The sequence below is a fragment of the Corythoichthys intestinalis genome, chromosome 14 (genome assembly GCF_030265065.1).
Source record: "Corythoichthys intestinalis isolate RoL2023-P3 chromosome 14, ASM3026506v1, whole genome shotgun sequence".
Taxonomy (NCBI): domain Eukaryota; kingdom Metazoa; phylum Chordata; class Actinopteri; order Syngnathiformes; family Syngnathidae; genus Corythoichthys; species Corythoichthys intestinalis.
The window spans coordinates 8,115,744-8,141,180 of record NC_080408.1 but is presented as its reverse complement, the minus strand read 5'-3'; the positions used below and the strand labels follow the sequence as shown (position 1 = coordinate 8,141,180).

General features: G+C 38.4%; 1 protein-coding gene across 3 annotated transcripts in view; it reads right to left on the bottom strand.

Annotated features, from left to right (window-relative positions):
* The window catches only part of LOC130929512 (dual specificity calcium/calmodulin-dependent 3',5'-cyclic nucleotide phosphodiesterase 1C), a 306,205-nt gene that overhangs the window by 53,448 nt on the left and 227,320 nt on the right, over positions 1 to 25,437 (bottom strand). For all 3 annotated transcript variants that reach the window (XM_057856685.1, XM_057856687.1, XM_057856688.1), the window contains 5 exons: positions 25,060 to 25,173; positions 20,995 to 21,177; positions 15,886 to 15,952; positions 15,631 to 15,747; positions 7,602 to 7,742 (listed from right to left, as the gene is read on the bottom strand). In XM_057856685.1, the coding sequence (XP_057712668.1) occupies positions 7,602 to 7,742; positions 15,631 to 15,747; positions 15,886 to 15,952; positions 20,995 to 21,177; positions 25,060 to 25,173 (622 nt within the window). The remainder of the gene's footprint in view (positions 1 to 7,601; positions 7,743 to 15,630; positions 15,748 to 15,885; positions 15,953 to 20,994; positions 21,178 to 25,059; positions 25,174 to 25,437) is intronic.

Sequence of the window (25,437 nt, the reverse complement as noted above, 5' to 3'; positions counted from 1 at the left end):
AACAGCCCCAAATCATGATGCTCCTCCACCATGCTTCACGTTGGGGATGAGGTGTTGATGTTGGTGAGCTGCTCCATTTTTTCCCCACGTGACGTTGTGTGTTACTCCCAAACAATTCAACTTTGGTTTTTATCAGTCCACAAAATATTTTGCCAAAACTTCTGTGGAGTGTCCATGTGCCTTTTTGCAAACATTAAATGAGCAACAATGTTTTACTTAGACAGCAGTGGCTTCCTTCGTGGAGTCCTCCCATGATAACCATTCTTGGCCATAGTTGTACATATAGTTGATGTGTCCACAGAGATATTGGACTGTACCAGTGATTTCTGAAAGTCTTTAGCAGACACTCTAGGGTTCCGTTTTTACCTGCATGAGTATTCTGCGCTGAGCTCTTGGCGTCATCTTTGGTGGATGGCCACTCCTTGGGAGAGAAGCAACAGTGCCAGACTCTCTCCATTTGTAAACAAGTTCTCTAACTGTCCATTGATGAACATCCAGACTTTTAGAGATGGTTTTGTATCCTTTCCCAGCTTTATACAAATCAACAATCCTTGATCGCAGGTCTTCAGACAGCTCTTTTGACCGAAACATGATGCACATCAGACAATGCTTCTCATCAAGACATTTGTTACCAGGTGTGTGTTTTATAGTGGGCAGGGCAGCTTTAAACCACTCATCAGTGATTGGGCACATACCTGACTTAAAATGTTTGTTAAAAATTGGTTTCAATTGCTCTTCAAGTCTCCTTAAGCAGAGGGTTTACTTACTTCCTTTCCTCCTTCTGTCATTGTTTGCATGCTATCCTCATTAAAATTTGAAAACCTATAAATTTTTGGGTGGTTTTCGTTAAAGCAGACACTGTATTTCCATACGTGTGATTTTGACAAAGATCAGATCACATTTGATGCTGATTTTATGCAGAAATGTATACTTTTTCATACAACTGTATTTTTGCCCTGGTATGTCAATTAGGATTGAGTGTATTATTATTTTTATTATATTTTGCTTTTTAAAAAGAGGACACAAATAACAGACATAAATAATCCCCATCTAGGCTTATATTCAAAGTATATGGATCGATAGCATGCACGCACTGTCCGTGCATGTCACACACACAAACTGGCAGTTTGCCCCGACTCTCGGCCGTGTAAGCAATGTTGAAATATTGCTTATATAGAGCAGACAGAAAACCGATCATTCTCGGGCTTATCCTCAACCCATTTTTATTTTTTTTAATGACTGTTGTCAAGTCCGACCCTTCCTAAAAAGCCGTGACCAGGGCAAGCTACGCGCTAATAATGCACAGCTACCGTAGCGTTTCTCTCACTTTTTGATGACGTAATTGCTGCATGAATTCCGATTTGAGAGAGTGGACAGTACAGATTGCCGCGACAGTCTAGAAAAATGTGGCCCGGATCGGATTTGAACCACATACGAAAGTGACCCAGATCGGATTTGAAATGGTCCAGTTCTATGCGACTTGTCACGTTCAGACGGTCGAGTTAATGCCTTACTCGAGTCGGAAAAACACGAAAAATCGGATTCGTGCATTAAGACCTGTAGTATGAACGTAGCCTATGTCATTTCACATGTTATCTTCACACTAAATTGCAAGCGGACGCTCAAGGTAACGTGTAACATTGGCAGTAACTATTAAAAACAAATAAAAACAACTGAGAAGGGCTGAACAAAATGGCACCGAAAAGAAAATCACATTTTGTTCTGTATATTATGTTTGTTCTTGGTGTGTTATTTTATCAAATAAATTTTCCCTAAAAAAAGAGACATATAGTCCGGTGTGACTTATATATAGCGGAAAACACTCAGGTGACTTGAAGTTCTGCTTTGAGACCCCCAATTTGGGCAAATTTTGAACAGGAGGGCAACCCTAACCCTTTTTAAACAGCAAAACCCTATCTGGAGGTGAGAGCATGCGAGAGCAGAATTACAGACGCCATGATTTTAAGAGATATTATCGCATACTTACCTTGTTTCGATCCAAAAACTTCATGTAGCATGTATCACTCAGTGTCAAGACACAGCTGTGAATGGCCACAGCTGGATTTTTTGGAGATTTCACGGGTGAAACATGGTCATATAACAAGAGCCGCGATGCAGAAATCGCAGACATCAAGGAGTGGTCGAAATTTTCTTTTTCATATATTCACCCTTTAAAATGTTTTTTTTTTTTTTTTTTTTTTTCAATTTTTCTTTGTTTGGATCGATTATTTATCATCTAACATATCGGAGAAAATGCGACAGTAACAAAAAAAATACAATTAAGCGAGAGGTATGAGGTAGATATCCGTGACTTTTTTACAGACGACATTTTTTTTCATTGTCACATAATTTGTTTAAAAGTTTAAAATATGTGAGTGAATAATTTTTTAAAAGTCGTTTTTTTTTCTAAAACGAAATACGAGACATCAGTTAATGATTCTAAGCTAAAAACGACAGACATTTTGAATTATTAATATAATTAATTACCTTCGTTTTATGGCTGGGTTGAAATAAAAGCGGTTGCGTGACGTCTGTAAACGGGTGTTTTCAGGGTAAAACGGACAAATTAAAAATAGTTCGGGGGTTTAATGCTCCATGAATCTGCTATGGCAGCATATAGACATATTGTTCTATCAAACACAATAGTTGTTTTGGCTTATAATACAGCAATTTTAAAGAGGAGTGCAAGAGCAGAAACTACTTTTTCAGTCTTGTCTGTGTTTTCCGCCATGTTTTTTTTCCCTCTTCCTTATTTTTTGCCTGGTGCGAGTTCTAGTTCTATAGTCAGGGGTGCACATAATTTTTTTGCCCAGGTTCTCAGAGGAGGACCTGGAGATGTGACTTGGTCCTCATTGAGCTTGAGAGCCGACCCGCCTGATGCGATAAATTTATGACAAGCTTTACTTAGAGCCAATTAACTTTAATTAATTATATTAACAATTAATGCTTGATTAACATCAACTGGCACAACAAAATTGCCATTACTTTGAAAGTGAAATGTAAAGAAATAAGCACCAATTCAAAACAAAGGGCATTATGCTGCTCCCACATTAACTCCAAGCCTTTTTAAAAGTGGGATATCCTCCTCATAAGACCTCATTGAACGTGCATGTTTAGCTTTGTAAAATGCGAGCAAAAACACGTTTGTCAGTGCATGTCGCTGTTCATAACCTTTATTCCGCCACTTGTCCATAGGGCGAGTGGGGTCCTGTTTAACATCGATAGTTTGCTTAATTGCCACATGCTCTCAGTTTTTTTCGTGCTTTTCAAAGTTTGGATGGCTGAAATTCTTTGACCCTACATAAAATGCGCTGCTCTTATCGGCGACATTGGGATTCTCACGGCACATTTTGTACCGCATTTCCGTGCGAGCATCATTTGCTTCTAGCCATGGTACCTCCTGTAGCCACTTTTCAGCAAAATTCCTTTTTTTCGGTAGCTCCGGTGACGTCTCTGTCATCTGTCTGTCTTTTGACGGGGGTGGGGGAACACGGAACTAATTTAGTGACGGCCAAATGAAGCCTCATGAAGCAATGAAGCTTTGCAGCCAATTGGTTTGCACATGTAGCAAAGCTTCATGGTGCTTCATTTACCCTATGGCGCCATCAAGTGGTCTAGAAGCCCAAGAGGTGAACATTGTTAAGAATTCAATGGCTATTTGCTTAAGACAAAGATATGAATGTGCTTGTGTTAGTAATTTAGTATGTGAACAAAATACAACAAGTGCTAAGGGTAATTTGTTATTCATTTTTATTTAGAAACAATAGCTTTCCCACAGTGGCTGGCTTTAAACAGTTTCTTTTTTTTGGGAAAATATTTCACCAGCTTTAGAAAATATTCTTTCACAAGGCACAGATGAAGCTGGGGTGCAGAGAAATGTGAGTGCCAGTTTATATAAATTTGGGTAGGTATTCTTTTGTGCCTCCCAGTACACTAATGGATTGTTCATTCTATTGATGTTTGGTTCAGATAGGTACACACACACACACACACACACACACACACACACACACACACACACACACACACACACACACACACACACACACACACACACACACACACTCACATTTATATTAAAGTAGTTTTTCTCCCTTACCTTATTGAAAGCAATCAAATCAAAATGTTCCCATACAGGGGGGGATCGCTCTTTTCGCGCAGGTTCCATCGCAAGCAAAGGACAAGGCTCGAAAAAAGATTGCACTGGTTGCACTGTTGCGCACAGATGTAACAAGTACAGGAGCCCGAAATCCACAAAATGGGAGATAACAGGCGATCGCCATTGCGTTTTGCAACCAATTTACACCGTAGTCTGTCCTGTTTTTGCAATGTGCGCCAAACGTTGGATCACTTCCGAAGCACTCACGAGATTCAGCCGCCGGCGAGGCTTCCCACGTCATCATTTCCGGGTTTTGCCGAAATGAAGCGCGCCTCGCTACAAGCTTCGTGGAAACCCCCCTCCCATTACTCGACACAAGCTTCGGAACCTCGGCTCATTTCGTCCCCATAACTAAAGTAATTACTCAGTGTGGCCTGCCTCTTCAAAATTTTGAGAAGTTATTTTCTCGTGTCCGCCGCAAATACAGTGGTCAGCCATCGGTACGCAAAAGCGTATGGAAGCCGTTGAGGGCCAGCGCATTTGTCTACGTCCAGTACGCATGCGTGCATGCGGACCACTTATGTGCACCCCCGTCTATAGTTCTAAAATACAGTACTCAATACAGTCATTGGGTCCATGTCTACAGGATGTGCATGCTAGATGCATTCTGTGCATGCTTTGTTGACAAGGCTTTGTATTGTAACAGACCACTGGAAATAAGTGAATTCCTTTTTATTTCGTGGGGGAGGGAAGGGCTGTCAATTCAATTCTTTACAAGTTCACGAACTTGCTCTTCACTATGGGACTCAGTGGCGGAACAAATGTGACCATGACCCGAGTGCAATGAGGATAAACAAGTCCTCCGAGGTGAACGTCCGGCGGGTGGATGTCCTAGTAGATTACCATTTGCAGGCCCCGCCACACTTTTGCAAGCCCTTTAACTCATTCATTCCCAGCCATTTTCACCGGAGCAACCCCCTTCGCTCCCGGCCGTTTTAGTGGATTTTGACTGATTTTGCAAGGCCCACAGAAAATTCTATTCTATTGCTATATAAACATGGAACCCACCTAAAGAAAGATTAGACTCTGTTCTTTGAGCAAGAAAAAAAAGTTCAGATATTTTCTATTCTTTAGAAATCAGCATTAGAAAATAGCTTAGTTTGAGCAATTTTCCAATTTCTGATGAAAAAACTGAGAAATTGAGCTTTATTTAAAAGCATACATTTCAAACATAACTGACTTTCACACAGCTATTTTCCCCAAACATTCTGAATGTTTTCCTTCTACAAAATAACATAAACAACAAGACAAATAGAGTTTTTGATAGCAAAGTAACAATTTATTTACACATATAAACTATTGAACTGAGAGATGACACTGTTGTGGCCGCAGCTGTATCGGCAGACGGGGTAAATTTTTCACTCATCACTGCCTGTCTCATCAAGATAGATTTTTTTTTTTAATCTTTCTTTTGTAGTGACCACTATCTCATAACAGAATTCACCTAAGGAACTTGTGTGGGGCATGTGCCTTGTGTTTTACATCGTTCCCCACATTTTTCTCACGCTTCTTACTTCTTCCAACTTCAGTTTCCTGACTATTTCTCTTCATTTCATTTCATTGTCAGATATGAGTTCTTACTAGGGTTGTTCCGATCATGTTTTTTTGCTCCCGATCCGATCCCGATCGTTTTAATTTGAGTATCTGCCGATCCTGATATTTCCCGATCCGATTGCTTATTTTTTTGCTCCCGATTCAATTGCAATCATTCCCGATAATTTTTCCCGATCATACGCATTTTGGTAATGCATTAAGAAAAAAAAGAATAAAACTCGGACGAATATATACATTCAACATACAATACATAAGTACTGTATTTGTTTATTATGACAATAAATCCTCAAGATGGCATTTACACTATTAACATTCTTTCTCTGAGAGGGCTCCACGGATAGAAAGACTTGTAATTCTTAAAGGATAAACTTTAACTTGACTTTGTATATTGTGACTAAATATTCCCATCTAGTGTATTTGTTGAGCTTTCAGTAAATGACACTGTAGCCATTTAACTGTTCTGCCCAAATGCATGATGAGAAGTGCAACCATGACTGTGCATAGTGGCACCAATTGATATATCTTCTCTGCGTTGGGAAATAACATAGGGTGTTAAGAAAAAGATCAACTACTACCTTTCTTCCCCACATTGCTTCCCACGATATTTCTAATTGTTGAGAGAGGGATTTTAAGGCTTTAGCCAACTAAAAAAGGCTCCAAAGACTGCCAAAATTCACTCTACTCATTTTACGCTGCCTTTTAGCTCTATATATAGGTTAAACGCCGCCATTATAGATTGAACGCGACAATGCGTGAGTGGGTCGTGCAGCGCATGCGTTAATTGCGTTAGATATTTTAACGTGATTAATTAAAAAAAAATTAATTAACGCGTTGAATTGGATAGCCCTACTTTAAGCCAAAACTAAAGATTCTGGATGAGTGTAAGACATTTTGTCTGTAACGTTAAATACAATTAGAAAACGATTTAATTAAAATATATATATATATATAAAAAAAAGGCATGTCCGATATTCTTTTGCCGATTCCGATACTTTGAAAATGACTTGGTCGGACCCGATCGATCGGGATGCCGACATCTTTGGGACATCTTTAGTTCTTACCAAATGCGCTACTGCCCTCCAGTGGCCAGTTTTATTGGTTTAAAATGGATTTTGAACATTGTGCTTTGGAGCCAAGTTGCATCAGAACCTAGAGATGTCTTTTGTGGAAAAAAAAACGTAAAAGATGTATAAATACGTTTTTGGGACACTGAAACAAATAAAAATAGAACAGATTTATACGTTTTTGGGAGCAAAAAAGTTAAGACAACCGTCCGATGTGTGGGGCGGGGACAGTACTAGTGGAAAATTTTCTGCAGGCCCCTCCAGATAACTAGCCAAGTAGGAGATACAGTGGTACCTCTACTTATGAATGTTTTTACAGACGGAATTTTCAGATTAAAGCAACACTAGTTAACCTTTCAGTTTTAGTCAATTTTAGCGACACAGGTGGACATAAGTGGACATAGTGTTTTGCCTTGAGGAAGACTGCGTTTACCATGAGGACCAGCACACAGCGTCATAAAATCCTGATCTCCCGGTCGCTGTAGATGGATTAAACGACATTTGTGTTTTGAGCAGCAGTGTAAAGGATGAATGGCGATGGAGTGATGAATCCAGTTGTGGCTAAACAATAGCATATGACAATGTTGACAATAAGAAATGTTTGCTTTTGGGCCGTATTTCCCCACCACGCCCACTTTACACCAGCAAGCTGGGCCCCCTAGAGGCCCGGGCCAGGGTGCTGACACACCCTCCTAAGCACCGCCCCTTGCGGGACTGTATCTTAAGCCCCCCAAAAAATAATTGAACGTTCACTATTTCCACTTAATTGTAATGTTTTGCTCCTTGAAACAGCAACAGGTACTTTATAACTCCATAATACTCACCACCATGCCAGTTTTAAGTAGCAGGTAATGAACAGTCTGTGTGACATCAGCAGCATGCATCAGGTTGTGGTAGGGGTTTTTATGCTTGCTGTATCCCACTTCCAAGGCTTCGACAAATGACACCACTGCGGAAATTGGGATCTGGGAAGCAAAGAGGACAAAATCAATGGTCTCTCATCCCTGATAAAATGTTTAACCCTGGTAAAATGCTGCGCTTTAAAGTAAAAATATTGTCTCATGTTAAATTTTGTAAATGGGTAATTAGGATTATTTTCGCGAATCCTTGTTGTTTTCATCAACAATGACTGTAACGATAATATTTCGTCGACGAACAATTTTTTTACAGGACGAAAATGCACCATAGTTTCCGTCATATGCTAACAATGTATGACATTTTCTTATTGTACGAGTAGTTAGCCTGCATCTTAACAGTGTTTGGTTATATCACTCTTGCGACATGATGGGGTCCCCCTCCCCCAATTACCGGTGTCCTCTCAAAAATTGGAAAAACAATGGTAAGATTTGTTTTCTTATATTTGCAAGACAGCATATGCAATGTTACTTTAGCCTTTAAAAGTCTGTCCTGATCATAATACATTAAATGTAACTCGTAGCATTAGCGTAGCATACACGTTAGAATTTAGCGTGGCGAGCGTCGTCTTACACTAGGACTTTTTTTTTTTAAATCACACAGTTCATGGCGTAAAGGTGGGTATCATTATTGAAAATAATGAAATAATGTACTTTTTTTCCCCTGCTGAGTGTGTAATATCATCACCAAGTTAGCGTCCTTGTAGACCTAAAATATGTGCTCGTTTGTCAATGTTCTTTTGAAATTGTTGGAAATATTTATTTTTAGACTCAAACGTTTTAATTTTACAGACAAAAACATTTTGAGTAATCGTCGACTAAAACTAGATATGACTAAGACTAATAAGTATTTTCGTCCAAAAGACTAAGATGAAAATTAAAAAGGCTGTCAAAAATAACAGGGTCGTGCATTCTACTATATGCACCAGATTTCTTGAGCTGTTTTGTGCATATACTGTGAAGAAAATAAGTATTTGACCGCAATGCTATTTTGGAAGTTCTCCATCTTAGAACTCATGGAAGAGTCTGAAATTTTCATCGTAGGTGCATGTCCACTGTGAGAGAGATAATCTAAAAGCAAAAATCCAGAAATCAAAATGCATGATTTTTTTAATCAATTTATTTGTGTGATACAGCTGCAAATGAGTATTTAAACACCTGTCTATCAGCTAGAATTCTGACAAAGAAAGCCCTGTTAGTTGCCTATTAAAAGTCCACCTCCACTCCATGTATCATCTTGAATCAGATACACTTGTTTGAGGTCGATAGCAGCATAAAGACACCTGTCCACCCCATACAATCACTAAGACTCAAACTTGTAACATGGTCTTGGCCAAAGAGCTGTCTAAACACATCAGGGACAAAATTGTTCACCTCTACAAGGCTGGACTGGACTACGGAGCAGTTGCCAAGCAACTTGGTGAAAAAAGGCCCACTACTGGAGCAATCATTAGAAAACGGAAGAAGCTAAACATGACGGTCAATCTCAATCGGAGTGGAGCCCCATGTAAGATATCACCTCGTGGGGTCTCAATGATCCTAAGAAAGGTGAGGAATCAGCCAATATATATATATATATATATATATATATATATATATATATATATATATATATATATATATATATATATATATATATATATATATATATATATATATATATGTATAGACAGCCCAGAAACCTAACTGATAGATGGGCCAAGATACAGTGGGGCAAATAAGTATTTAGTCAACCAACAATTGTGCAAGTTCTCCTACTTGAAAAGATTAGATAGACCTGTAATTGTCAACATGGGTGAACCTCAACCATGAGAGACAGAATGTGGAAAAAAAACAAAACAGAAAATCACATTGTTTGATTTTTAAAGAATTTATTTCCAGATTAGAGTGGAAAATAAGTATTTAGTCACCTACAAACAGGCAAGATTTCTGGCTGTCAAAGAGGTCTAACTTCTTCTGACGAGGTCTAATGAGGCTCCCCTCGTTACCTGTATTAATGGCACCTGTTTTAACTCATTATCGATATAAAAAACACCTGTCCACAAGCTCAGTCAGTCACACTCCAAACTCCACTATGGCCAAGACCAAAGAGCTGTCGAAGGACACCAGAGAGAAAATTGTAGACCTGCACCAGGCTGGGAAGACTGAATCTCTGCAATAGGTAAAACGCTTGGTGTGATGAATTCAACTGTGGGAGCAATTATTAGAAAATGGAAGACATACAGGACCACTGATAAACTTCGATCTGGGGCTCAATGCAGGATCTCACCCCGTGGCGTCAAAATGATAACAAGAACGGTGAGCAAAAAATCCCAGAACCACACGGAGGGACCTAGTGAATGACCTACAGAGAGCTGGGACCACAGTAACAAAGACTACTATTACTATCTGTAACACAATGCGCCACCAGGGACTCAAAACCTGCACTGCCAGACATGTCCCCCTGCTGAAGAAATTACACGTCCAGGCCCGTCTGCGGTTCGCTAAAGAGCATTTGGATGATCCAGAAGAGGACTGGGAGAATGTGTTATGGTCAGATGAAACCAAAATAGAACTTTTTGGTAAAAACACAGGTTCTCGTGTTTGGAAGAGAAAGAATACTGAATCGCATCTGAAGAACACCATACCCACTGTGAAGCATGGGGGTGGAAACATCATGCTTTGGGGCTGTTTTTCTGCAAAGGGACCAGGACGACTGATCTGTGTAAAGGAAAGAATGAATTGGGCCATGTATTGAGAGATTTTGAGTGAAAATCTCCTTCCATCAGCAAGGGCATTGAAGATGAGATTTGGCTGGGGCTTTCAGCATGACAATGATCCCAAACACACAGCCAGGGCAACAAAGGAGTGGCTTCGTAAGAAGCATTTCAAGGTCCTGGAGTGGCCTAGCCAGTCTCCAGATCTCAATCCCTTAGGCTACGTTCATACTACAGGTCTTAATGCACAAATCCGATTTTTTGTCATATCTGTTTTTTTGGCATGCCTGTTCAGACTGCCTTTGTCCATTGAGACCATTCAAGTATTACGCATGGGCACTAATTCGCAGTCCGACACGCGCTGAGCAAGACGACCCGCATGCGCAGAAGCATCAAAACAAATGACACACGTCATCCGTCATTCCAGGGATATCATATTTTGCTTTTCAAAAGGAGGACACAAATAATAGACAACAGAACAGAAATAATCCCCGTTTAGGCTTATATTCAAAGTTTATATGGATCGATAGCATGCACGCACGGTCCGTGCACGTCACACACACATACGGGCAGTTTGCTCCTACTCGCGGCCGTGTAGGCAATGTTGAAATATTGCTCACTTGGAGTAGAGAGAAAACTGAGCATTCTCAGGCTTATCCTCAACCCATTTTTATTTTTTTATGACTGTTGTCAAGCCCAGCCCTTCCCCAAAAGCCGTGTTCACTGCAAGGTAGGCGCTAATAACGCACAGCGGCACCACTACGGTAAGCGTCTCTCTCGCTATTTGATGACGTAATTGCTGCATGAAATCCGATTAGGGAGAGTGGACAGTACAGACCGCCGCGACAGAATGGAAAAATGTGGCCCAGATCGGATTTGAAATGGTCCAGTTCTATGCGACTTGTCACGTTCAGACCGTCAAGTTAATGCCTCACTCGAGTCGGAATAAGACGAAAAAATCGGATTCGTGCATTAAGACCTGTAGTATGAACGTAGCCATAGAAAATCTGTGGAGGGAGTTGAAAGTCCATGTTGCCCACCTACACCCCCAAAACATCACTGCTCTAGAGGGGATCTGCATGGAGGAATGGGCCAAAATACCAGCAATAGTGTGTGAAAAGCTTGTGAAAAGTTACAGAAAATGTTTGGCCTCGATTATTGCCAACAAAGGGTACATAACATTGAATTGAGATGAACTTTTGGTATTGACCAAATACTTATTTTCCACCATGATTTGCAAATAAATTCTTTAAAAAACAAACAATGTGATTTTCAGTTTTTTTTTTTTTCCAAATTCGGTCTCTCATGGTCGAGGTTTACCCATGTTGACAGTTACAGGCCTCTCTAATATTTTCAAGTGGGAGAACTTGCATAATTAGTGGTTGACTAAATACTTATTTGGCCCACTGTACCTCCTGCAGTGTGTGCAAACCTGGTGAAAAAGTACAGGAAACGTTTGACCTCTTTAATTGCAAAAAAAGGCTACTGTACCGAATATTAACATTCGTTTTTTTCAGGTCTTTAAATACTCATTTGCAGCTGTATCACACAAACAAATCGTTAAAAATTCATACATTGTGATTTCTGGATTTTCCCTTTTAGATAATCTCTCACAGTGGACATACACCTACAGTACGATGAAAAATTCAGACCCCTGCATGATTTCCAAGAGGGAGAATTTGCAATATAGCTGAGTGTTCAAATACTTATTTTCTTCACTGTACTTATGACAAACCAAATATTATGTTGCTAGGGGTAACTGAAAGACAGATTTCCTGATTCATTCAACTAGTACACAAATCACATTATATATTGTTGCCCAACGGCAAGTAAGGCTGGTGCCGTAAAATAGATTGTGCAACATTTGGACTGTGATTACATATTCATGCGTGCTTCATTGGCTCCATCATTTACGCTCACAAGCTGTCACTACTCAAAATGCAGTGTCCTCTGCTATTAGACAGCAAGAAAAAAAATCACATAACTAATGTATAGTGAATAATAGAGTCAGTGATGCGCTCCAAAGAACAAGTGACATCTCCTTGTTTTGTTTCGTGACATATACAGTGCTGGGCAGATTTATTGGCACCCCTGCAATTCTGTCAGATAATGCTCAATTTCTCCCAGAAAATGATTGCAATTACAAATGCTTTGGTTGTAATATCTTCATTTATTTTGCTGGCAATGAAAAAACGCAAAAGAGAATGAAAAAAAAAATTAAATCATTATCAGTTTACACAAAACTCCAAAAATGGATAGGACACAAGTATTGGCACCCTTTGAAAAATCATGTGATGCTTCTCTAATTTGTGTAATTAACAGCACTTGTTACTTACCTGTGGCACATAACAGGTGATGGCAATAACTAAATCACACTTGCAGCCAGTTAAAACGGACTAAAGTTGACTCAACCTCTGCCCTGTGTCCTTGTGTGTACCACATTGAGCATGGAGAAAAGAAAGAAGACCATCCCTCTTGCCATCCCTGAAGGCCCGTTGATGGGTGCGCGGGTGGCCCGGGGGACCACCCTGGATCCCGGGGGGGACGATGGCTCCTTTGCTGGGCTGCGGGAGGAGGGATGGACTGCGCTAACCCCCCCGTCCGCCCTCCCTCCCTGAGCTGGCTGGCTGGGGGCCGTGGCCCTGTGTTGGCACCCGCGTGATGTCTCCGCTCGTCTGCATGGCTGTCTGCCTGGTGGGGCTCATGTGCGGCTGGATGTGATAGGGCGCGCTTGGGTGGGGGGTCCCGGTGCCGGGATTGGCGATTGGGCGGCGTAGGATCGGTCGCCAACGGGCTTACACTCACAAGGGATTCACACGATTACTGGGTTCTAGATCACAGAGCTGATTTGTGTACACTCCAGGGGTCGCGTCAACCGAATATTTTCCGTCATTGACCGATTTTTTAAAAACGGTGACGGAAAAAACTGAAGTCCATCTGTCATTTTGACAGGTTGTAATCCACACCCCAGACCACAGGGTGGCGAGTGAGCATATTAATTAGCTATTGTCTCTCTTGATGCATGACGTCGTTGGCCTTACTCGGAAAAATGTCAAGGCAACTGAGTGTCCGAAGTTTCTTCAAAAAGCCCCAAAACGACGATGGTGTTGATAAAAGAGGTGAAAAAAGAGGGACTGCACCAGGCCACAGCAGGTGAACTGTTAATTTCATTGTTCCATATGTAGCCTACCTACTGGGGCCACAGTCAGCTGTTTTTATCACTGCGGAGAAAAAGTTACATATTCATCTGCTTGATGTGTGATGGCACAGTGTGGATTCTCTGTTAAGCTTGTTCGGACAGAATATTAATTTAAAATGAATGAAAACTAAACACTATTGAATATGTTGAAGTGGTATGCAATGTTAAGAGTCTTGTTAGCTCGAATTGCTGTGTCCAGCCGCTGTAGCTCTGCTGCTCTCTGTGAACTCTCTATTCAAGCCGGAACGCGCGTGGCTCTTAAGTGTCTCTGTCACGTGACTGTGTCGTAGCCGGTAACGCGCTCGGCCAAATGGACACACAAGTACAGAAAGTGAATTATGCTAAACAAAGGGTCACCACAATGTCATTATCATCATTTTAAAAATTTAAGTGACGGGTAAAAATAGATTATGACCGGATTTTTATGACCCTGTCAGTCAAAATGACAGACAACGAAAAAGTCTAGCGCAACCTCTGGTACACTCTACTCCTTTCAATCACTTAGCTTATAGACTCCCCCACCCCAACCCCCCTCTTTCCCTGGTCAACAGGCCCCCCACATGCTGTCAACCGGAAATACATCTAGTTGACGATAGCACCAACATATTAGTAGTGTAGACGTTCAGTGTATTTCTTGTTGTAGTTTGTGTTTCTTTTCCTTCTTCTCTAGTGTTTCTTTTCTTCTGTTACCCCATAACCCCTTCCTGTTCGCTGAAAAACAAACAAACAAACAAAAAAAGAAGACCAAAGAACAGTCTGAGGATTTGAGAAGCAAAATTGTGAGGAAGGATGGGCAATTTCAAGGCTACAAGCCCATCTCCAAAGACCTTAATGTTCCTGTGTCTACTGTGCGCAGTGTCATCAATAAGTGTAAAGCCCACGGCACTGTGGCTAACCTCCCTAGACGGTACAACACTGTCAACCTGTACTATCCGTTGGCATCTGAATGAAAAGGGACTCGATTGGTAGGATAACCAGGAAGACCCCACTTCTGAACCAGAGACATAAAAAAGCCAGGCTGCAGTTTGCCAAAACTTACCTTAGAAAGCCAAAATGTTTTGGAAGAATTTTCTCTGGTCAGATGAGACAAAAGTAGAGCCTTTTGGGAAAAGGCATCAATATAGAGTTTACAGGGACAAAAACAAGACCTTAAAAGAAAAGAACACGGTCCCCACAGTCAAACATGGCGGAGGTTCCCTGATGTTTTGGGGTTGCTTTGCTTCCTCTGGCACTGGACTGCTTGACCGTGTGCATGGCATTATGAATTCTGAAGACTACCAACAAATTTTGCTGCATAATGTAAGGCCCATGGTAAGAAAGCTGTGTCTCCCCCAGAGATCATGGGTCTTCCAGCAGGACAATGACCCAAAACACACTTCATAAAGCACAAGAAAATGGTTTCAGAGAAAGCACTGGAGACTTCTAAAGTGGCCAGCAATGAGTCAAGACCTAAATCCCATAGATCACCTGTGGAGAGATCTGAAAATGGCAGTTTGGAGAAGGCACCCTTCAAATATCAGAGGCCTGGAGCAGTTGGCCAAAGAAGAATGGTCTAAAATTCCAGCTGAGCATTGTAAGAAACTCATCGATGGATACCGGAAGTGGTTGTTCGCAGTTATTTTGTCTAAAGGTTGTGCTACAAAGTATTAGGCTGAGGGTGCCAATACTTTTGTCCGGCCCATTTTTGGAGTTTTGTGTAAAATGATAATGATTTTTTTCCCCATTCTCTTTTGTGTTTTTTCATTGCATGCAAAATAAATGAAGATCCTACTACCAAAGCATTTGCACGGTAATTGCAATTATTTTCTGGGAGAAATTGAGCATTGTCTGACAGAATTGCAGGGGTGCCAATACTTTTGGCCAGCACAGTATATGAACTTTATTAACTTTGATGCTGTCATACTTAGTGACAAATGTATAGTTTTCCCCGAATCTGTGTGCATTTTGTACGTAATATCTTTTTTGTACAGTCCATGTCATTTTTGGGGGGTTTGTTTTCTGTTTCTTTTTATATGCAAACAAAAAAGCTGTGCGGTGTCTTTACCTTGAAACGGCTAATGAGGTCATATCTGGTGAGCAATTCGTAAAAAATGAATTTTAGCGCGTGGTCTCCGCTGGCCTCGTTCAAAGCGAACACATCAAATGACCACTTGTCAACATTCTGTGAGGGAGAGAAAAAAAGATGCATTGTTTGATATTTATACTTCACCTATTTAAAAAAATGAAATAACTTCTGTTTGTTTAAAGTGTATTATTTCTTATCTGCTTGTGCTTGGTTTTGGAGGGCTTGTGTTAATACCTTAAGCACAGATATTACAGAAGGGGGGTAGCTGAGTCCCACCAAATTGGAGGTGCGTCGGTACATCCTGTGTGGATGAGATAAAACGTCAGTAGAAATAAAAAAGAGTAAACAAGTATCACCAAAGCATGATATACAAGAACCCGTGAACATTTAAAGAAAAACACATGACATGCTTCTGGCACTGTTTTACTTAGTGTTTTTTATTTGATTGTTATTAACGCGGCATATTAATTTTTTTCCTGTGCGGCATATTAACTCTGCGTGTCGCCTAACACTCGCAACTGCTGTTGTCAAAACAATCAGTCACAACTACAGGTGGGATAATAGCACAAGTATGTATCTGTGGACATTTTGAAAGGGAAAATCAATACAATGACGAGAGTGATAAGGTGATACATGGATCAGAAACTGCCGATTAAAATGCAACTTGATGTGTACATCGTTAGTCGGGGTGGGAACCTCTTGGTACCTCACGATACGATATGATTTCCGATATGAATCTCACGATAACGATGATCTCACGACAGGAAATCATTCTACAAAACAACTAATAAACAGAAAAACAAGCTATCTTCATCCTTCTGCTTTAAGTTTAAGTCCAATCCATTTGAACTGGGAGGGTGGCATCAAATGAACCCCTCCCACTTCAAGCAAGCCCCTCCCACTTCTAAAGTCATGAGTGGCAGCCAATTAATGCCAGGCAAAGAATCATTTTGGGCCATTTCAGGTCATTACCTGTTGATGTTCAGTCACTTCCTTTTGATTTTGGGGCATTTTATGGGCAATTCCTGTTATATTTTGGGTTACAGAACAGGAAGTGAGCCGGGAATCACACAAATGAACAGGCAGTGACTCAAACTCAAAAGGAAGTTACCTGTAAATGCTCTAAAATCAACAGAAAGTGACCTGAAAATGCCCTGAGAATAGGAAAGAGTGACTTTCAATGGGTGCCAATTAGTTAACTGAAACACTATTATGTAGTAAGATTTTGGTAGCAACCTGTTGGTTCCTTCTTTTATATATATATATCTATATATATGTATATATATATATCAGAGGTTGCGCTAGACTTTTTGGTTGTCTGTCATTTTGACTGACAGGGTCATAAAAATCCGGTCATAATCTATTTTTACCCATCACTTAAATTTTTTAAATGACTATATCTTGATGCAGTCACTATATGTATATACACAATAATACAATATAATATAAAGTAACTAACATTAGTGCAGTCATGGATTACAGTAAGCAGGCCAGTACTGTGTTTCCATATATATTTTTATTATATTACGTATATACAGGAGATATATATATATATATATATATTTTTTTTTTTTTTACCCCCAAGTGGGACCTTCCATGATCCTAATACATTTAACAATAATAAAATATTATATAATTCTATTATGTATATTTTTTAAATTTATTATTATTATTAAATAAAAATGCACGTTGATACGACCCACATAAAGGCAACTTCCAATTTTTTAAAAAATTTAGAAAGTTGTATGGACTTACAATCCGCTAGCTTGTTGTGTCCTTTTGTCTTCCGAAATACGCCTGGGTGACGGCGCGTCAAGTGTTCGTTCATAGCCGACGTGCTACCGTGGTATGCAAGCTCAGCTTAGCAAAAAGAGTACACACAGTGTTGGCACCCTCCATATTTTCCTTGAAATAATTTCAGGCTCTGGCTAGTCTGGTCCGCTTTTTTGGCTTTATGCCACTTTCACCGTGTTTTCAACTGCTCGCCGCAGTGAGGAGTGAACCGGCGATTCACTTGATTCGTTGTCATCCTTCACTGCATCAGTCCCTCTTTATTCACCTCTTTTATCAACACCATCGTCGTTTTGGGGCTTTTTGAAGAAACTTCGGACACTCAGTTGCCTTGACATTTTTCCGAGTAAGGCCAACGACGTCATGCATCAAGAGAGACAATAGCTAATTAATATGCTCACTCGCCACCCTGTGGTCTGGGGTGTTAATTGCAACCTGTCAAAATGACAGATGGACTTAAGTTTTTGAAAATATTCGGTTAACGCGACCCGTGATATTAGGATATTAGATATTAGGGCTGTCAAAATTATCGCGTTAACGGGCGTTAATTAATTTTTTAAATTAATCACGTTAAAATATTTGACGCAATTAACGCATGCAATGAATGACCCGCTGGCATATTGCCTCAAACATTACAATGAGGCCGTTTATGGACATTAAGAGTGAAGAGAATGTCACCGGCCGCTTGGGGGCAGCGGCGTTCCATACTCATGTTATGTCTTCTAAACGTGGGAAAATTAGTAGTTGTGAGACGTTTATGCTGTATTCACAATGCAATGCAAATTGCTATTTGTGCTCCACACACATTTCGGTAAGTTTTCTTTCTTTTAGTGGCAATTATGTGTCTCTTGTTTTATTTTGGGTAAGATATGTACAGATATGTATATGTTATACAGTAAAGGCGAGTGGACACAGGCGTTCTTTGGACCGCGCCGTTTATTGGCATAAGCTTCTCCTTCACAACAAACATAAGTATCGTTTAGTGAAAGCAGAACAAAAATAATATTCCTATCTCTCAAAAAAAAAAAATAATGTTCTCAGAGAGAAAAGCACTTCAGTCTATAGTAATGAGGCCCTATTCTGACACACAGTTAAACAACAATGCAAAATGAACTGGCATTCCATATCAATTTAGCTATGCAAAATACATGTAAAATTTTTCACTCTATTTTTATTATTGTTATTTTTATTCTTCTTATTAGTATATTAACTCTACTTTTGATTGAAAATTTTACAAATTTTATTAAAACGAAAACATGAAGAGGGGTTTTAATATAAAATTACTATAACTTGTAACTATAACATTTATCGTTTAAGAACTACAAGTCTTTCTATGCATGGATCACTTTAACAGAAAGAATGTTAATAATGCCATTTGTGGATTGATTGTTACAATAAACAAATACAGTACTGATGTACAGTATGTTGTATGTATATATCCATCGTGTGTCTTATCTTTCCATTCCAACAATAATTTACATAAAAATATGGCATATTTTAGAGATGTTTTGAATTGCGATTAATTGCGATTAATTACGATTAGTTAATTTTTAAGCTGTAATTAACTCGATTAAAAATTTTAATCGTTTGACAGCCCTAATATATATATTTTTTTAATATAAACATTGATCCCTTCTTAAAACGATATCTCAATTCTTGGCATGAGCGTATCGATAACCTTTTGGGATGCAAAGTATCACGATATATCACCATTTCGATATATTGTCACACCCCTAATCGTTAGTAAGGTTGTATTCTGTAAGAAAATCGGATTTTGGTCAGCTGACACTAGTATGTCTCTTTGGTTTGTTATCATGAGAGCGGACAGACCAAATCATTAAGAGTATAACGGTATTTGTCTTTGTCCCATACTGTCACGGTACGGGCAGTGTTGTTAATCTTACTTTAAAAAAGTAATTAATTACAGTTATAAATTACTTCTCCCAAAAAGTAATTGCATTAGAAACTCAGTTACCTGAATGTAAGAGTTATTAGTTACTTGGCAAATGTGGTGGCTACCACTACCACCGCAATTTAGTGTTTCAAGATTTAGTTAATTATTTATGTGATTATTTTTTTGGACATGTATTTTCTAATGGGTGCACACGTTAGTTAATATTTGTCTGAATGCTTATTAGATTTTATTTGACAATTTTAGGTAACAACCTCAGCTGTGTAAGATCTGGCACCTTCCATTCTGAAAGGGGGGTTATTTAAGTTGATTCAATTATGATTGTTTGGAGTAAAGTTTTTACTGTTTGTTTAAATGCACATTAGTTAATCATTGTTTGAATATATGTATATTTTCCATCTGTTGTTGTTTTATTTAGTTGACAATGTTTGGTTAATTTGTCTTACCTCCTTCAGCTGGTCGTTAGTAGAGTCCGCCCTGATTTAAACGGCCACAGAGATGTGTCTGGAGGTCAGGTGAGTTTGGTTGAAGCCATTTGTTATGTTGGCCTTTTTTATGTTGGGCCTAATATATTTTGTTTAACTGTTTCTTTTGTGACTTTTATTAAATTGAATTCTCACCTAAGTTTAAACACCAGTGTCCTCGTATGTGTGGTCCACTCCAGCAAAGTAACTGGTGGTAATTTTCTTTTTTTTTTTTTCCTCAAAAACAAAACAAAACGAAAAACACAGTTTAAAGGGTTTTTGGGACAATTAAAACATGAAAACCTACAAATGTTTGGGTTGTTTTAGTTAAAGCAGACACTGTTTTTTTCATCTGTGTGATTTTGACAAAGATAAGATCAGATTTGATGGTGATCTTATGCAGAAATGCGAGAAATTCCAAAAGGTTCAGATACTTTTTCATACCACTGTATGTTTAATTTATTTTACCTTAACATTATACTTATGTCACAATTTGCTGATATGTTTTGATATGTTCTTTTAAACCCAGATATCTCAAAGTAACACATTTTGAGCTGCCATCGCAATACCGCGATACCGTTAAACCGTGATATTTTGGCTTAAAGTCATCATACCATCAGAACATCATACTGGCACAATGTGAAGAAATGCTTTTTCAATTTGGAACTATTAACATGTTTTATTGCATTTTAGCCAATTGAAAAATATTATCTTATATGGGAGTGTATTTTCACAAGTTAACCGTTTGTATTCCAACATAGAAAAAGGGTATCTTATTTTATGAAAAAGTTGCCAGCTAGCGAGTGCTACCTGACTTTAACGATTACCTCAGTCGATCCCTACAAAAAAGGGTGTGCTGTCTATTTTTGCACATAAACAGTGAATCAAAGAATGTCAATTCACAAGTTTGAGGTTTTCTTCCATTTATTTTGCACTTTAATATGAGCTGCTTTTTAGTTTTAGCCAATAGAACAAACTTTAACATTCAAATGCTATAAAAAAAAAAAAAAAAACTTTTTGTTTTCTCTTTTGTACCAAAACTGGACTGAACCGTGACCCCCGTACTGAGGTACAGTACATACTTGTTTATACTATTACACCCCTACAAATCATATTTCACTTAATATGAATCTGCCAATCACGTGTATGCAAGTGAGACACTTGACTTTGCTTTACCTTTCAACAAATATTCCCGCCTGGACGGCATGGACGATGCTTCTGAAGCGAGGTTTCTCCTCGTTGCGTCGCAGCATCAGACCCATCTGGCGGGTAAAGGTGGACGCCAGCCAGTCCCGCACCTCCGACGGTACCGACTCGGATTGGATGTCGCTAAGCTCATCTTCTGTGTCCACCAAACGCCTGAAAGGAGAAGGGGGGAGTGTTCATTTCGGCTGTCTGACAAGAGGATCAAAGCCAAATCCTAGCGATAAACCATCAAATATCATCACATATTACGTAACACGGCTTCATAAAAACCGTCATGATGAGCCGTTCAGATCCAATTGTGTGACAGCATTTTGGTTGACGTGTACGGTCAAAGCCTCTGAACCAGGCACAAGTTGTAATGGCAAGGTGACAGAAACCACATCACAGGCAACAATCTTGTTCCAACACATCGGACAGTTTCACCAACCGCCATTCTGGGGTGGTCTTGCTAGCCAGCCCTAAGCTGCTTGCGTCCACGTGACGAAGAGACTTACATAATTCTATAATCCTGGACATATCTCATACACTGGACCTACAATCAACTGTTGGCATACACTAACATGTTCTCTCACCTGAGTTTATCCCACATTAGAGATAAAACTAATTTCCAATAAGCTGTGCTTAGAAAAAAATAATACAAAGTAGTATTCGTGACACAGTGACAACTTTAATTATGCATGGTAACGGTGATATTTTACATTATATTTTAAAAGGTTTTCTTGAAATATTATTTGTATGTTTTAAATATTTGCATATATTTAATCTTTGTTACCTATTCCTTGTGAAATTTTGAACATGATTGGTCGTGCGCCCAAATAGTTATGTTATTAACTACAATAAGGCAGTCCCAGATGTAGAATATTTCCGGGAAATAAGTTGCACTTTTTTTTTGTTTTACATAATTTGGCTGAGCCTGCGACTTATACATTGATACTTACACTCGAGGCATGACCTCTACTTCAAGTTTGTGCAGTTGTTCAAAAGTTATACGTGCGACTTATATGTTTTTTACCTCTTCAATGTGCATTCTTGGCTGTTGCAACTTATATAAGGCACGATTTATAGTCTGAAAAATACCCTACCGTATTTTTCGGACTATAAGTTGCACCGGAGTAAGTCTCACCAGCCCAAAAATGCGCAACGAAGAGGAAAAAAACCAATATAAGTCGCATATTTGTGGGAAATTTACTTGATAAAATCCAACACATAGAACAGATATGTCATCTTGAAAGGCAATTTAAAATAAAAATACAATAGAGAACAACATGCTGAATAAGTGTACAGTATGATAATGTTACATGATGCATGAACAACGAAATGCTAATGTGGCCAGTGTGTTAACGTAACATAGCTATTAAGAGTTATTCAGATATTATAAAGAACATGCTAACAAGTTTACCAAACCATCAGTCTCACCAAACACCAAAATAACATGTGAAATGATATAATAATGTGTTAATATTTTATTTTATTTATTTATTTTTTATTTAATAGGGACAGTGCACATTGATGAACATCTAAAAAGATGTAAATACGCCAGATTGTAGCAAGAATATGCTAATTTACATCTGTAGTCCCTAAACATGTGACACAAAGATACAAAAAGAAAAGAAATAACAAAAGATTACAATAAAACAACACAATACAATACATTACTAAGAACTTAAAAGTCAGTGATTGCAAGACTGATTTACTTTCAACCACTGTTTTGAAAGTTCGTATTGTGGGACATTGCCTGATGGCGAGTGGTAAACTGCTCCAGATTTTACTCGCCTTTACAGAGAGAGAATTGTGACCGAAGGCTGTTTTTCTGATTGTATGTTTTAAATATTTGCATACATTTAATCTTGTTACCTACTGTTTTTCTAATTTCACACATAAGTCGCTTTAGAGTATAAGTCGCACCCACAGCCAAAGTATGAAAAAAACTGCAATTTATAGTCCGAAAAATACGGTAATTCTTTTCACCATATTAGAAAAATAATGTTAACTGTAATCATTTACTTGGTAACACTTTACAATAAGGGTCCCTTAATTAACATTAGTTAATGCATTTTTAGACAATAAGTAATGTTTAAGTAACATTACAATAATTAATATAATTGCTTATCTAACATTTATTAATATAATAATTAACACGAGTTAAACCATTAGTTAATGCATAACCAGACAGTAGCTAATGGTTTGGTAAAATAAAAATAAAAAATATAGGCCTATATAGGGTTATGGTTGGTAAACTTATTATTTATAATTTCTTAGTTAAGGGACACATGTGCTACACTTTACAATAAGGGTCCAAAAAACATTCAATAATGGTTAATTAAGGTTAAGTAATACTTATGAGGTACGTTCACGTGAAATAATACCATACTTAAGGTTAGGTTAGCAGCACCCAAGGACTCAGAGAGCAATGTTTCTCATCTTAAAATAACAATATCTTACTAGTACCAGTATACATTAATAACTATTTATTAATGCACTAATGTATATGTGAATTAATGTTATGTATTATTTATAGGGCTGTCAAACGATTAAAATTTTTAATCCAGTTAACTACAACTTAAAAAATTAATTAATCGTACTTAATCGCAGTTCAAACCATCTATAAAATATGGCATATTTTTCTGTAAATTATTGTTGGAATGGAAAGATAAGACACAAGACCGATATATACATTCAACATACTGTACATAAAAGTTCTGTATTTGTTTATCATAACAATAAATCAACAAGATGGCATTAACATTATCAACATTCTGTTAAAGTTATCCATGGATAGAAAGACTTGTAGCTCTTAAAAGATAAATGTTAGTACAAGTTATAGAAATGTTATATTCATTCATTCATTTTCCATGCCGCTTATTCCTCACGAGGGTCGCGGAGGTGCTGGAGCCTATCCCAGCTAACACCCCAATTTGTAAAATTTTCAATCAAAAAAATAAAATAGTAGCTCGCCATTGTTGATGTCAATAACTACACAATGCTCATGGGTGCTGAAACCCATAAAATCCATCGCACCCAAGCGCCAGCAGAGGGCGACAAAACACCAAAAAACACAAGTAACAAGAGGACATTACACTGTGCTGTCATTTTAATCTGTTTGAGCGGGGCATGTGCGTTAATTGCGTCAAATATTTTAACGTGATTAATTTTTAAAATTAATTACCGCCCGTTAACGCGATAATTTTGACAGCCCTAATTATATATATATTATAACCTAACCTTAAGTGTGGTATTATTTCACGTGAAGGTACTGGTACTAGTAAGGTATTGTTATTTTAAAATGAGAAACATTGCTCTGTGAGTCCTTGGGTGCTGCTAACCTAACCCTATGTATGGTATTATTTGACGTGAACGTACTTCATGAGTATTACTAAACCTTAAATAACCATAATTGAATGTTTTTTGCACCCTTATTGTAAAGTGTATGTCCCTTAACTAAGGAATTATAAATGCTTAAGTCACCCCCCCCCCCCCCCCCCCTTAACCTTTATTAACCATTACTGTATGTTTTTTGGACCCTTATTGAAAAGTGTAGCACATGTGTCCCTTAACTAAGAAATTATAAATGTTTAAGTTAACAAACCCTAACCCTAAAACCTAACTCTATATAGGCCGATCTATATTTTTAATTTTACCAAACTAATAGTTACTCTCTGGTTATGCATTAACTAATGCATTAACTAATGTTAATTTATACATTACTAAATGTTAAATAAGGGATTATATGAATTATTGTAATGTTACTTAAACATCAGTGATTGTCTTAAAATGCATTAACTAATGCCTTAATTCATGTTAATTGATATATTAATAAATGTTTGATAAGTGATTAAATGAATTATTGTCATGTTACTTACACATGAGTTATTGTCTAAAAATTCATTAACTAATGTTAATTAAGGGACCCTTATTGTAAAGTGTTACCATTTACTTTACTGTAGTCCTGATATGTACAGTTCATATCATTTTATATTTACCCCACATGAAAATGTAGCACATGGCAATACACTGATGAATATCAATTTGACTCACCTCGTCTCCTCAATGTAGACCGACTCCAGCACAGATGCCGCATACTCGAGGTTCTTCTTCAGATCGGCAAGGGAAGCTTCGCCTCTCTCCAGCTGTTTCACCAGACATCTTAATCTAAAACAGACATTCAACAAGCCAATTATAGTGGATTAATCCGTCTGCCATTTCGACATGATCCGTTTGGCGACAACTGATATTAGATTTATATGGTTTGCCTGGACTTCTTGTTTTCTTTGTGACAGTCACCAATGATAAATGTCAGCGACAGTGACAGCCAAAGACAGTTGCCTCCCTTTTCCGGTGAGCTAATTTAAATGCTAACCTAAATAGCAGAACCTCCTGAAGCCTATAAACAGTCACATGTTGAAGACTTCCTTC